We start from the raw sequence: 11,912 nt of genomic DNA, 5'->3' as shown, positions 1-11,912 counted from the left end.
TAGTGGAAGAGATTAATTTATTTGAAAAGGAATACTTCTTTATTGATAGCTACATTTATTAGCAGGGGCCATTAATCAGGAATCAGTGGAAAGAATCGACTGCTTTCAGAACATGCCGCTAGAAGCCCATGAGCTCGTCGTCCTTGCTTTTGTCAGCCTGGTAGCCAAGAAGTGTCAAAGGCTGATTTTGGTGAGGAAGGCTTTTGAATACTTTTATGTGAGTATAACAATCATTACCTACTCGTATCTGGAAGTTAAAAAAAAGAAAAAAAGAAAAAGGAGATTCATTCACACGGATCCATGTCAAATGAAAGATCTACAGACCTATAAAGATTTCGTTGCAATAAGCTTTTTTGGAATAGCATTCCTAGACCACCATTCTTAGACCCTTAGTTTACATAAACCTTCCATCTTATTTTATGAGAGAAATGGCAGGCTAAAGGCATGGCAAGAGACATAGGTTCTAGGTTTATTTTATTTTATAGTTTACTATATTCTGTGCACAAATGAAAATCCAGAGTTGCATTTCATTTTCAAAGATGCACAGATCAAGAAAACAAGTGACAGTCTTTTTGGTGTTTCCATTTTCCGACTCCGAAATTGGGATACTTTATTTGTCACATGGTTTGAGCAAGGAGAAGAAAATCAGAATTGCCCTAGAGAATTTGGGGTGTGTGGTTCCCACATCTATATTAGAACCTGCTTTATAAATGCCCATAGGTAAAACTGAGCAGGGCCCAGGAGTGTAGAGTCTAGTTTCCCTTCTGAAGTAAAGGGATCTTGCTGGGAAATCATTGGTATGAAGATTGAAACAGTAATCTGGGCATGAATCTGGGACCTAGAAAACTATGGTAAGAATTTCCACTTTTGTTCTTGGTTCAGACAGTAAAAGTTTTGTCTTTGAATAATATTTATTGTGCTCTGATGTCCCTTCCTAACCTAATTTTATTTTATTTAAAAAAATTATTATAGAAGGATGGCTTTATTTCCCTGTGCTGTACAATATATCCTTGTAGCATATTTATTTTATACTTAGTAGTTTGTACCTCTTAATCTCCTACCCCTATCTTGCCCCTCCCACATTCCCTCTCCCCACAGGTAACCACTAGTTCATTCTTTATATATAAATCTAAACTAATTTTAATAAATGTCATTTATCAAATGTTTACCATGAGTCAGACACTATGATGACCATCTTATATACTTGATTATATTTACATTTTGTTCCAGGCAAGAAGAAAGGTGGAACAAGGACCATTTTACAGATGCAGAGCAGATTAAGAGAGATTAAGTAATTTTTCATAAATCTCTCAGCTAATAAGTGACAAAGCCAAACTTCAACATCTGTGTTAGTTTCACTCTATGGGGTAACATTTCAAAAACATTTATTCTGTGCTTGGAACAGGGCACCGGCTTTTGCATACATTATTAGAGGCAGCACAGCTAATAGGTAAGTATCAGACTACTTGGGTTCAAATTCTGGCTCTGCTCTTATAGTATTGTGACCTTTGTTAGTTAGTTCACCTCCCCAGGGGGCAATTTTCTTATCAGCAACACAAAGGAAATGATCATACTTATAGACATGTTGAGAGGATTAAATGAGATAATACATGCCCAGCTCTTAGGACAGTGCCTGGCACATTGTGAGTGCTTAGTAAACTTCTTTTCTTTTTTTAAAAAAAATTTATTTATTTATTTGGCTATGCCGGGTCTTAGTTGCGGCACACTGGATCTTCGTGGCAGCATGCGGGATCTTTAGCTGTGGTATGCGGGATCTTTAGTTGTGGCATGTGAACTCTTAGTTCCCTGACCAGGGATCAAACCTGGGCCCCCTGAAATGGGAGCATGGAGTCTTATCCACTGGACCACCAGGGAAGTCCCCATAAGTGCTTAGTAAATTTCTAGTTCATTTATTCCACACAACACCCTGCAAAGTAGGTTATTATTATCCATGTTGTGAAGATAAAGGAATTAAGGCTCAGAGAAGATGAGGGGCTGTGGATCACACGGGTTTTAACTAGTCAAACAAGCCGAGTAAGTGTTCAAACCCAGGACTGTCTGACACCAAAGCCTACAATCCTTCCATTTTACCACCTGCCTCTTGACAGGTACTTGAGAAAAACAAGAGGAGGTCACATCACCAGCCAGATATGAAATCCAGAGAGTGAGTGTCTCAGATCAAAGAGGTCAACAGCTAGATGGCCAGGAAGTAAGGAGGAAACTGTGGTCAGTGACTTTAATCCCATAGGAGAAATTTGATAGCAGATGGAAGGGTGAGGTAGGGAGGGAAGGGGACTGTGGTCTTAAGGGAAGAAATTTCCAAGATAGTTTTCTGATGGGCCTTTTAAGAAATGTATGAGCTGGTTAGTATGTGAAATTTTTGTACTTGGATTAATCATAAATTATTAAAATAATGATCCCAATTTTGATGGAATGTTTCTTATCTTTGAACAAAACCACTTTTAACTAGAAACCATTCTTTTCTAGCTGTGAAGAAAGCAGGAAGGGAGGAAACAAGACCATTGCTTTCTGAGGACAAGGCAGGATCTCACCCCTGTGTAGCACCCCAGCACCTGGCATGTACCAGGACCTCAAATGTGGTAGGACTGGGCTGATTTTTTTTTTTTTTAACTTTTGAATTTTATTTTGTTTATTTTTTTATACAGCAGTTCTTATTAATTATCTATTTTATACATATTAGTGTATATATGTCAATCCCAATCTCCCAATTTGGGCTGATCTTTTCACATGACCCAGTCTTGTAATTTTTTCATTCTGAGCTGCTTAACAACACATTTTATTTTTTTTGCTGAAAACATTAATAAAATTTTTATATCTTAAGTGGTTAATTGTTTGTTAAAGAGAAATAAGCCAGACTGTGCCCTCGTCAAGTAGGTTAGTAAAGATTAAGTAAGTACATTTGAATGTCTGTTGTAATTATTTACTAAATGAGAATTATCATCTTCTCAATACAAAAGGTTGAAAATAGCTTCCAAATATCCATGGTTGATTTGTTGGATTGGTTCCCTCTCAATAACTTCACAAAAGTTTTCTTCAATTAGAATTGGATCAGTGCATCACTTAATTTTCTGATATAACTATAAAATTAATTTTTAAAATACTTTTAATACTCTACTGCTTCAAACTACACCTACAGTGCCACAAGTTGAAACTAGTTATTTGAGTTGCAAAAATAATATATTTAAATTATATTAATCAAAATGCTTATTTAAAGGGCAAAAGTTTTAAATTATTTTCCCAGCTAATGATTCAAATCATTCCTTAAACCCATTTAATTTAGACACATAGAATCACAAAGCTTTGAGATGGAATAAGCTTCAAGATAGCATCTGGTCCAGCCCCACATCTTTAGGATCCTAGGATCCCACATGAAGAAGCCATGGCCACAAGCTAAGCATGCTCTGAATTCTGAAATCTTTTTCTATGCATTTTCTGGAAATTAAGTTAAGAATTAATATAAGAAAGCTTTCTAAATTCACAAGAAAAAGATGATATAAATATACCATCATCTGCCAAGTTTGAGAGTTTACCACTTGGCAGTACCATGCTAGGTAGGCATCTTGATTTAGGACAAGGAGAAAGAACAAATTATAAGGTAGGGGCAACAGGGAACATCACATAAAGTGAAAGATACAACAATATCTTTTAGTGCTAAAGCGAATGTTGAACTCTAACCTTAATGTAGTAATTCGTTCCAGAAACCACTTGAGTTTTATATTCCACAGCTTCAAATTCTTCATAAGTCTCATTTGTTTTTTCTTCAAGCTGTGGTTTAACCTTAAGAAAAGAGTATGAAATAAAAGTCATATTTTTATGGCAAGACAAGAGAAATTTAAACAACAACAACAACAACAAAATCTTCTCTGCCCTTTGGCCTCCCCTCTCCCCCCACTTGGCATTTTGTATCTGCATTATGCATCGGCCAAACCACTTCCATCAGCAGGAATACCTGCTCAACCATAAAGAGTAACATTCTCCTAGCATCGACAAGACAATTCCTTAAAAGATAACATCCCTCCTCTATCTTGTAAGGGATCACGTGACCCACCACCATGCTGCTTAGATCTGGATTAAATAAACTGTCAACAATACATCATTTGATGTACAGCCCTCAGTCTCAAAAAACTTATATACCTGTGCCTTGACTTCTAATGGGTGGAACAGTTCTCAGAGCTTTCTGAGATGTTGTTCTTCCTGGGTTATAATCCTCAAATTTGGCTCGAAAAAATTTCCCATTTCTTTCTTAAATCAACTGATTAATTTTTTGTTGACAAGAGGAAACAAATTACCAAAGCTATATCGAACTCCATTTATGTGATTTACAAATATGTTAAATATGTATTTACAAATAGGTAAACATGTCTTTGATTAATAAAAATGGGAGACCGTAATTACTATTTCATTACAAAATTTTTTTTATTTTGAAATAATTTCAGACTCAAAGTTGCAAAAATAGTATAGCATATCTCAAGGCCCTTAATTTAATCACACCCACCAAGTCCCTTTGCCATGCAAGGTAACATATTTAAGGGATTCAGGGATTAGGACGTGGACATCTTTGAAGGCCATTATTTTGTCTACCACAGAGGAATACAAGCTTAGATGCCAGTATTCCTGAACCAAGCATGAGAAGGCAGTAAGAGAGTCTGAAATTCAATATGTAAATTTTTACTGAATCTGCCAGTTTTCAGTATAGGTCGCCCATTCCTGCTCTCAGCTGGGCCTGATATGCTAAGTGTCCACTATGGTTTCTCTGACTCAGTTTCTGCTAAGAGTAAAGCCCCAATCTTCTGCCCAGGTGGAGGACCAGTAATAGCTTGTCTTCCAGGGTGGAGGATAGTGAGAGGGAAGGATCTGGGCACAGTCTAACTGCTTCTTATAGCAATCTTCCATCAGTTCTCCTGGTTTTAGCCCCGTGCCTCATTCTTGTCTTCCTGAGTTTCTGGCATTGCTAGTGGTTGAGTCATTTTGGAGCTCTGCACCATGAATCTGCTTGCTTCTGGCTCCGACATTCCCCTGTGTGGCTTATGCTCTGTCCAGACGACTCAGTCATTTTACATTGTTCATGTTTTCCATCTTCCAAAGTTTTGTCGAAAAAAAAACCCAAAAAAACACACACACACACACACGAAGTTTTGTCGATATCTCTGAGGTGTTTGCCTATCTCACGTTGTCTTTATGTTTGTGGGTTTATGCCTTTTTCGCCCCCACTAATCGTTTCTGTCATTTAGAGGGAAAGGAAACAAATGTGTGTGTTGGATATACCTTGTTTATTGGGAAGTTGCCTCCCTGCCCATAACATTTTCTTTTTTTAAAAATAAATTTATTTATTTATTTATTTTTGGCTGCATTGAGTCTTCGTTGCTGTGCGCGGGCTTTTTCTAGTTGCGGAGAGCCGGGGTTACTCTTTGTTGCGGTGTGCGGACTTCTCATTGTGGTGGCTTCTCTTGCTGTGAAGCATGGGCTCTAGGAGTGTGGGCTTCAATAGTTGCGGCACTCAGGCTCAGTAGTTGTGGCTTGCGGGCTCCAGAGCACAGGCTCAGTAGTTGTGGCGCATGGGCTTAGTTGCTCCGCGGCATGTGGGATCTTCCCGGCCCAGGGCTCGAACCCGTGTCCCCTGCATTGGCAGGCGGATTCTTAACCACTGTGCCACCAGGGAAGCCCCAGCCCATAACATTTTATGTGCATGTACAGCTTTAGTCAGGCCTCCAGTGCATCTAGGGTTCTCCCAAGGCCACACAGTCCTTCCCATCAGTGGGCAAGCATTTTGAATCCTTTTCTATTTGTGCCTCAGTTTGGGTACCAGATTGCTTTCAAAGATCTAGACATTTGCAAACTCTTTGAGTTCTCAGACCATTTTTGAAGGGCAAACACTTCTCAGACCAATACCCATTTCTCCTGTAACATTCAGAATAGCTGGGAGGAATGTGATTGCTTTCTTGAGATGGAAAGTGAGGTTGATAAGTGGAGAAAGGAAGGAAACAAATAGTGAAGAAAAAAAAGAAGGAAAGAAATGGGAAGAGGTAGGGTGCAGGAGAGAGAAGAGAAAAGTGGACAAGCATGCAGAGAGAATGAGTAAGGGAAGAGTTCAGTGTCTTATTACTCCCCCCCTACCTAATCCTTTTGAGCCAACACTGGGTACCAGTCAAGTTAGGAGCTGAGCTGGGAAGGGTTAATCTCTACACTAAACCCCAAATTATCTATTTAAGCCTCATTTTGCAGATGAGGAACCTAAGGCTGTGAGGAGAACATGACTGCTAAAGGCTGAAAAATTACTGATTATAGTTATTTGGCGTTTTAAATGCCGTGAATAGTGAGTATCTGATTTATCTTTTTTTTAAAACTATGTAGCAGACATTTTTATTTCTATCTGTCTTAGGGGCTTCCCTGGTGGCGCAGTGGTTGAGAGTCTGCCTGCCAATGCAGGGGACATGGGTTCGAGCCCTGGGCCGGGAAGATCCCACATGCCGCGGAGCGGCTGGGCCCATGAGCCACAATTACTGAGCCTGCGCGTCTGGAGCCTGTGCTCCGCAACAAGAGAGGCCGCGATAGTGAGAGGCCCGCACACCGCGATGAAGAGTGGCCCCTGCTTGCCACAACTAGAGAAAGCCCTCGCACAGAAACGAAGACCCAACACAGCCATAAAAAAAAAAAAAAATCTGATTGTCTAAAAAAAATAAAAAATAAAAAAAATAAACCCATGCCTCCTGCACTGGGAGCTCGGAGTCCTAACCACTGGACCACCAGGGAATTCCCTCCAAGTCATTTTTATGCAGGTGCTCTCATTAGTCCTTACGGATCTGAGGTCGAAGGGCAAGAGGTGTTATTTTCATTTCACAGATGAAATTGAGATTCTTTGCCCGCCCTCTGATTTTAGAAAGCCCATCTCCCATAGGCCTCTCAGAATACCCTGTATCTCTAGTACTGCAGGCAAGTGAGGTCATGGACAGCCTGGGCATCACCAGAGCTGGTTAGAAATGCAGAACCTCAGGTCCACCCCAGACCTACTGAGTCAAAATCTGGTCTTTTAACAAGACCTCCAGATGACCTGTGTGCACATTCAAGTTTGAAAACACTGACAATACAGGGATTTGAATGAAGGCATTAATAACTTAATATTACCTTCTTCAAGAAAGAAAAAGTGACAAGGTATTTACTTTTTTTTTTTTTTACTCTTTTTTTTTTAAAGCCTTATTCTTTTAAATTTTATTTATTTATTTATTTATGGCTGTGTTGGGTCTTCGTTTCTGTGCGAGGGCTTTCTCCAGTTGTGGCAAGTGGGGGCCACTCTTCATTGCAGTGCGCGGGCCTCTCACTATCGCGGCCTCTCTTGCCGCGGAGCACAGGCTCCAGACGCGCAGGCTCAGTAATTGTGGCTCACGGGCCCAGCTGCTCTGCGGCATGTGGGATCTTCCCGGACCAGGGCTCGAACCCGTGTGCCCTGCATTGGCAGGCAGACTCCCAACCACTGCGCCACCAGGGAAGCCCTTTTTTACTCTTAACATGGGTGAATCATCTAATTTATTATTAGCTATTTCCTTTGAAAACTTGCATCTGGATTACCATATCCTTTGGAATGTGCACTTTCCAAGACACCTTGTATCTTGGTGTCTAATTGAAACTTTTGATCTAATATTCTTTCACATATATTTATACACATTATTGTAAAGTAACTACTTTTTTAAAAGAACTCTTGAAAGGGAAATACTTAGCCCCACAGAATGAGTGGTAGAATTTCAGGCATCTGCTCTCTTAGAGAGCTTCTCAGTGCCCTAACATAGAGAATCCCATCTCTTCCACTTACACAAGAAGCTAATCTTTGCCAAACAGTGTCATAGAATGAAGTTTCAGTGAGAAAAAGCAAGAAGGAATGATACAAGAAAAGAGGATGACAATTTACAAACCTAAAATAGAAATTTATATATTTTTTCTTTTCATAAAATATGCAGTACAATAAAATTTTATTATATAGGTAATGGCTAACCAGACAACACTTAGAAAAATGTATTAACCTGCTGAACACATTGAATTCTATTTTCACCATAATGAATTTTGGAATCACCATAGACTATGCCACTTCTCTACTAGTTTAATCATCTTCCAAATACTAAAACATTGTCCATTGAGTCAAATTTGTAGGAAGTTTGTAAGTGGATCATCTTTATGATATTGCTCTTCGTTCAATCTATTAAAAAATTTTTTTCCTGTAGTGCATTTGAAGTCTAGTTCATCAATTGTTTTTTTTTTAAACCATAAGCAGGTTCTTTTTTTTCTTAATTAATTAATTAATTTATTTATGGCTGCATTGGGTCTTCATTGCTGTGCACAGGCTTTCTCTAGTTGCGTCAAGCGGGGGCTACTCTTCGTTGTGGTGTGCAGGCTTCTTATTGTGGTGGCTTCTCTTGTTGCAGACCACAGGCTCTAGGCGCGCGGGCTTCAGTAGTTGTGGCACGCAGGCTCAGTAGTTGTGCCGCACGGGCTTAGTTGCTCCGAGGCATGTGGGATCTTCCCAGACCAGGGCTCGAACCTGTGTCCCCTTCATTGGCAGGCGGATTCCTAACCACTGTGCCACCAGGGAAGTCCCTAGTTCATCAATTGTTAACAACCTTAGACTTTAATTACATGTTGGCTCCACTTGGTGAGAATAGAAAAGTTTCATCAGAAACTGAATTAGTAATCCTAAAATCATACATTGTAAGAGCTTTAGAGATGATCCAATAAAAATTCTTCTTTTACAAATGGGGAACCTGAGGCTCAGAGAAGAGATATGACTTGCTCAAGATCACTCTCACAGTTAGAATTATCAGAGGTTTCATCTGAAAAACTTTTCAGTTGTAAGGAAACCTGAACAAAACCACACATTTCCCCACGTTCTGGTTTTGATGTTCACCCACACATTTAACACAGGGCCAACCTAAACCAAGATTTGGGATCAAACCTTTTCATGGGCTGCATCCACTCACCGTGTTAGCAATCTCCTGGATTTCTGGAGTGGCAGGTGCGGTTTCAGTTAAGCCTCCAGGTATCATTTTGGCTAATTGTGTCTTTTCTCGGCAGGATGCTGGTGCTGAAATGGTCAGGTAAGGATGGAGGCTCTGGGTTTTAAAGAAGGTGTTGTTCACAAGCTCCACCTGCAGAATGTTTTCTTTTCCTCAAATAACAAAAGGCAAAGGGAAAATACGTCTTGAAGGCATAAAGGGAGTATGTCTTGAAGTTAAGTCTTCTTGCTTCCTCAGCAGAATATGCTAACAGGAACTGGCAAGAAGGAGGGGCTGTGGAGGAACAAATGGGTGTGTACAAGGCATCGTGCTGGAACATGAGTCAAACTTCCCTGCGTTCTTGTTGAGCTTGATTCCATCCTGTTGCATCTGAAGTATGAAATCTGAAACCACAACCAGAGAGTTTCCCAATGTTTAACTTCTAACAAAAACTTTTTTTTTTTTTTTTTTTTAAAAACTTTATTTTTTAAAGGAATATTTTTTTAATAATGTCTAGGCTGATTGTTTAAAGTGGACTTGACTTTATAAAGAAAGTAAAAGATCTATCTGGAGAACCTTGGCTGGATGTTTGTATTTTACTTTTATTTACATTTCTAGAACTGCTTAAAATACAGAAAAACACAAAGGATAAAACAATAAATACCTATATTCCTATCATCCAAAATTAAAACTTTTAACATTTGGTCATGTTTGTTTCCCTTTTTTTTTTGGTAGTTGTTTTCAAGAAATAAACTATTGATATCACAAGTTCCCCACTCCCCAACCCCCAATCTTGCCCTCCACACTTGTAAGCTACATTGTGAGTTTGGTATCCTTCTAGCCCATTTTTCATACTTTTATTTAGTGTGTTTTTTAAAATCTACTTAAATTTTATGCTAAACATGTACTCTATATTATGGTTTTTTTCTACTCAATATATTTTTCAGTCATTCCATGTTGATACACAGAGAGATAAATCTAGTTCATTTCCTTTAAGTGTTATTCTGTGATAGATCTATTTGTCTATCTACTTATCTCTATCTATGTATCTATCTACCGTTTATCCATTCCCTCTAAGTGCTATATACTATTCCATATTTTACATACTTATTCCCCTATTGATGAAGACTTTGGTTGTTTCCAGTTTTTTACCCTTATAAACAAGAGGCATTTTTTTTCCCTTTTGTACATGTATGAGGGCTTTTGCAGGCAAATTATCTAGAAGAAAAACTTGTTTTGTGTGAATATTTATTTGTATTATTTTATTCAATTTTTGGAATGTGTAACACATACACATGATAAAAATGTTCAAAAGGAACAAAAGAGTCTCCAATATAAGAGTGTTCCCTGCATTGGCAGGTGGATTCTTAACCACTGTGCCACCAGGGAAGTCCCTGGAATGCCTTTATCTATGTATTGAGAAAAATAGCAAATGTGGATGACATGGTGCTCACTCAAGAGGCCACAAGTCATCTGAAGACTTTGGCTCAGCTCTGGCCACACATAATCCTTGACATCTTTCTGTGACCTTCTCAAGTCAGGTCCCCTCATATCCAGGACTCGAAATGTTTTTCAAGGTCACAGCCTATTTTTACCTCTCTGTTCACCAACTAGTCAAGGTGATCCTTATCTAATCTCCCCGGTGGTCAGCCATGGGGAAAACAGCATATCTTCTGTTCTCTTTCTAGTGTTTATGCTCTGTTACTCTCAGATATTCCCTCTTGATTCTCAATAATTACTTTTAGAAACAAAAACTGCCCCAAAGCAAATGTTGCTTTTATCCTACTATATATCCTAGTTACTTTCAAGGTAGTGTGGATGCCTCTGACTGACTGGGTAAGAGTCACATACAAGGAACTGCAGAAAAGAAAAGCTCAACAGTTAATATCTCTGTGTTAATTATTTAATTAATTAAACACACATTTATTTATTTTTTTAAGTTTTGTTTACTTTGTTTAATACGCAGTGATGGTCTCAAAACTCTTTCTCTTCATCAGATGTTTGATCCCCTTGTAAAGCTTTGGGTTTTTGAGTTTGAACATGGTGCTTTACTCCATCAATAACATAATTTTCCTGCTGTAGTGCATTGTGAAGCTCTTCTGAAGAAAACTGGATCCAACCCATACCTCTGTGAAAGCCAGTCTCTTTGTCAAAAGGTACGGTGCACTTTCCTACATGGCCAAATTGTGCAAAGTGTTCTCCCAGCTCACTCGTGGCCGCAGTCCAGGGAATTTTTCTCAGATATGCAATGGCCAGCGGATGTTCGTTGGCAGCGTCGTAGCACTCTTCGCTGCCGAAGCCGCCATCTTTAGATTAATACACATTTATTTTTAAGTACCTTTAAGGTTGTATTATTGGATTTTTGAGGGGTATCAATTATTCAGGCTATGTTTATAGAGCTTGACATTCTCATATGCCCTATATTTCTTGTCTGTGAGTTCATCTTCCACAGGAATTATCTTTTATGGGAGATGTCCCTTGTGGGGGGCTGGGTTGTGGGTGGTTGCCTGTACTGGGTCATATGGGGTGCATAGTCCCCAGACGAGGTCTTATTTTGCTCTTGGCTTATGACTCTTAACTCGTGAAGATATTGAGAATTTGGGCTTATCTCCAGATTTTGGTACAGGCCTGGGGCTCTGGACTTCCCCAGCTAACTGTGCTTCCACCCATGGCTGGGGTGAATGTATGGCTACATCACTTACTATACACCCCATCATTTCCACTCCTAGGTATTTACCTAAGAGGGGTGAAAACAAAGACTTGTGTACAAATGTTCATATCTGCATTGTTCATGATAGCTCAAAACCAAAATGACCCAGATGAATAGATTTAAAAAATTGTAGAGATTATCCAGCCTCATGGTCACATGAGACGCTCCCTTTGTCTCTCTGCTTCAATTTCCAACCGGTAAAA

The 11,912-nt window shown here is 39.2% G+C and overlaps 1 protein-coding gene and 1 pseudogene across 2 annotated transcripts; both read right to left on the bottom strand.

Annotated features, from left to right (window-relative positions):
• On the bottom strand, positions 1 to 9,276 carry CSTA (cystatin A). Its single transcript, XM_082395009.1, has 3 exons — positions 8,985 to 9,276; positions 3,697 to 3,798; positions 1 to 247 (listed from the first exon to the last, which is right to left on the bottom strand). Exons 1-3 carry the CDS (start codon positions 9,048 to 9,050, stop codon positions 119 to 121), a joined length of 297 nt encoding a protein of 98 aa, XP_082251135.1. The 5' UTR covers positions 9,051 to 9,276; the 3' UTR covers positions 1 to 118.
• A 202-nt stretch (positions 9,277 to 9,478) lies between these two features.
• LOC309630131 (SRA stem-loop-interacting RNA-binding protein, mitochondrial pseudogene) lies at positions 9,479 to 11,457 on the bottom strand (annotated as a pseudogene). The gene has a single exon. The product of its transcript is annotated as an SRA stem-loop-interacting RNA-binding protein, mitochondrial pseudogene (transcript).
• Positions 11,458 to 11,912: the final 455 nt, after the last annotated feature.

The sequence above is a fragment of the Balaenoptera borealis genome (genome assembly GCF_965194805.1).
Source record: "Balaenoptera borealis genome assembly, chromosome: 5".
NCBI lineage: Eukaryota > Metazoa > Chordata > Mammalia > Artiodactyla > Balaenopteridae > Balaenoptera > Balaenoptera borealis.
Note: the sequence above shows the minus strand (reverse complement) of the source record. Positions and strands in the feature narration are given on the sequence as shown.

Bases quoted from the DNA above. Each gene is read 5' to 3' on its own strand.
- CSTA (XM_082395009.1), bottom strand. From the start codon at position 9,050: ATGATACCTGGAGGCTTAACTGAAACCGCACCTGCCACTCCAGAAATC. The intron at 3,799-8,984 runs GTGAGTGGATGC...TCTTTTCTTAAG, and splicing joins TCCAGGAGATTGCTAACACG to GTTAAACCACAGCTTGAAGA. The intron at 248-3,696 runs GTTAGAGTTCAA...TTTAACTTCCAG, and splicing joins GAACGAATTACTACATTAAG to ATACGAGTAGGTAATGATTG.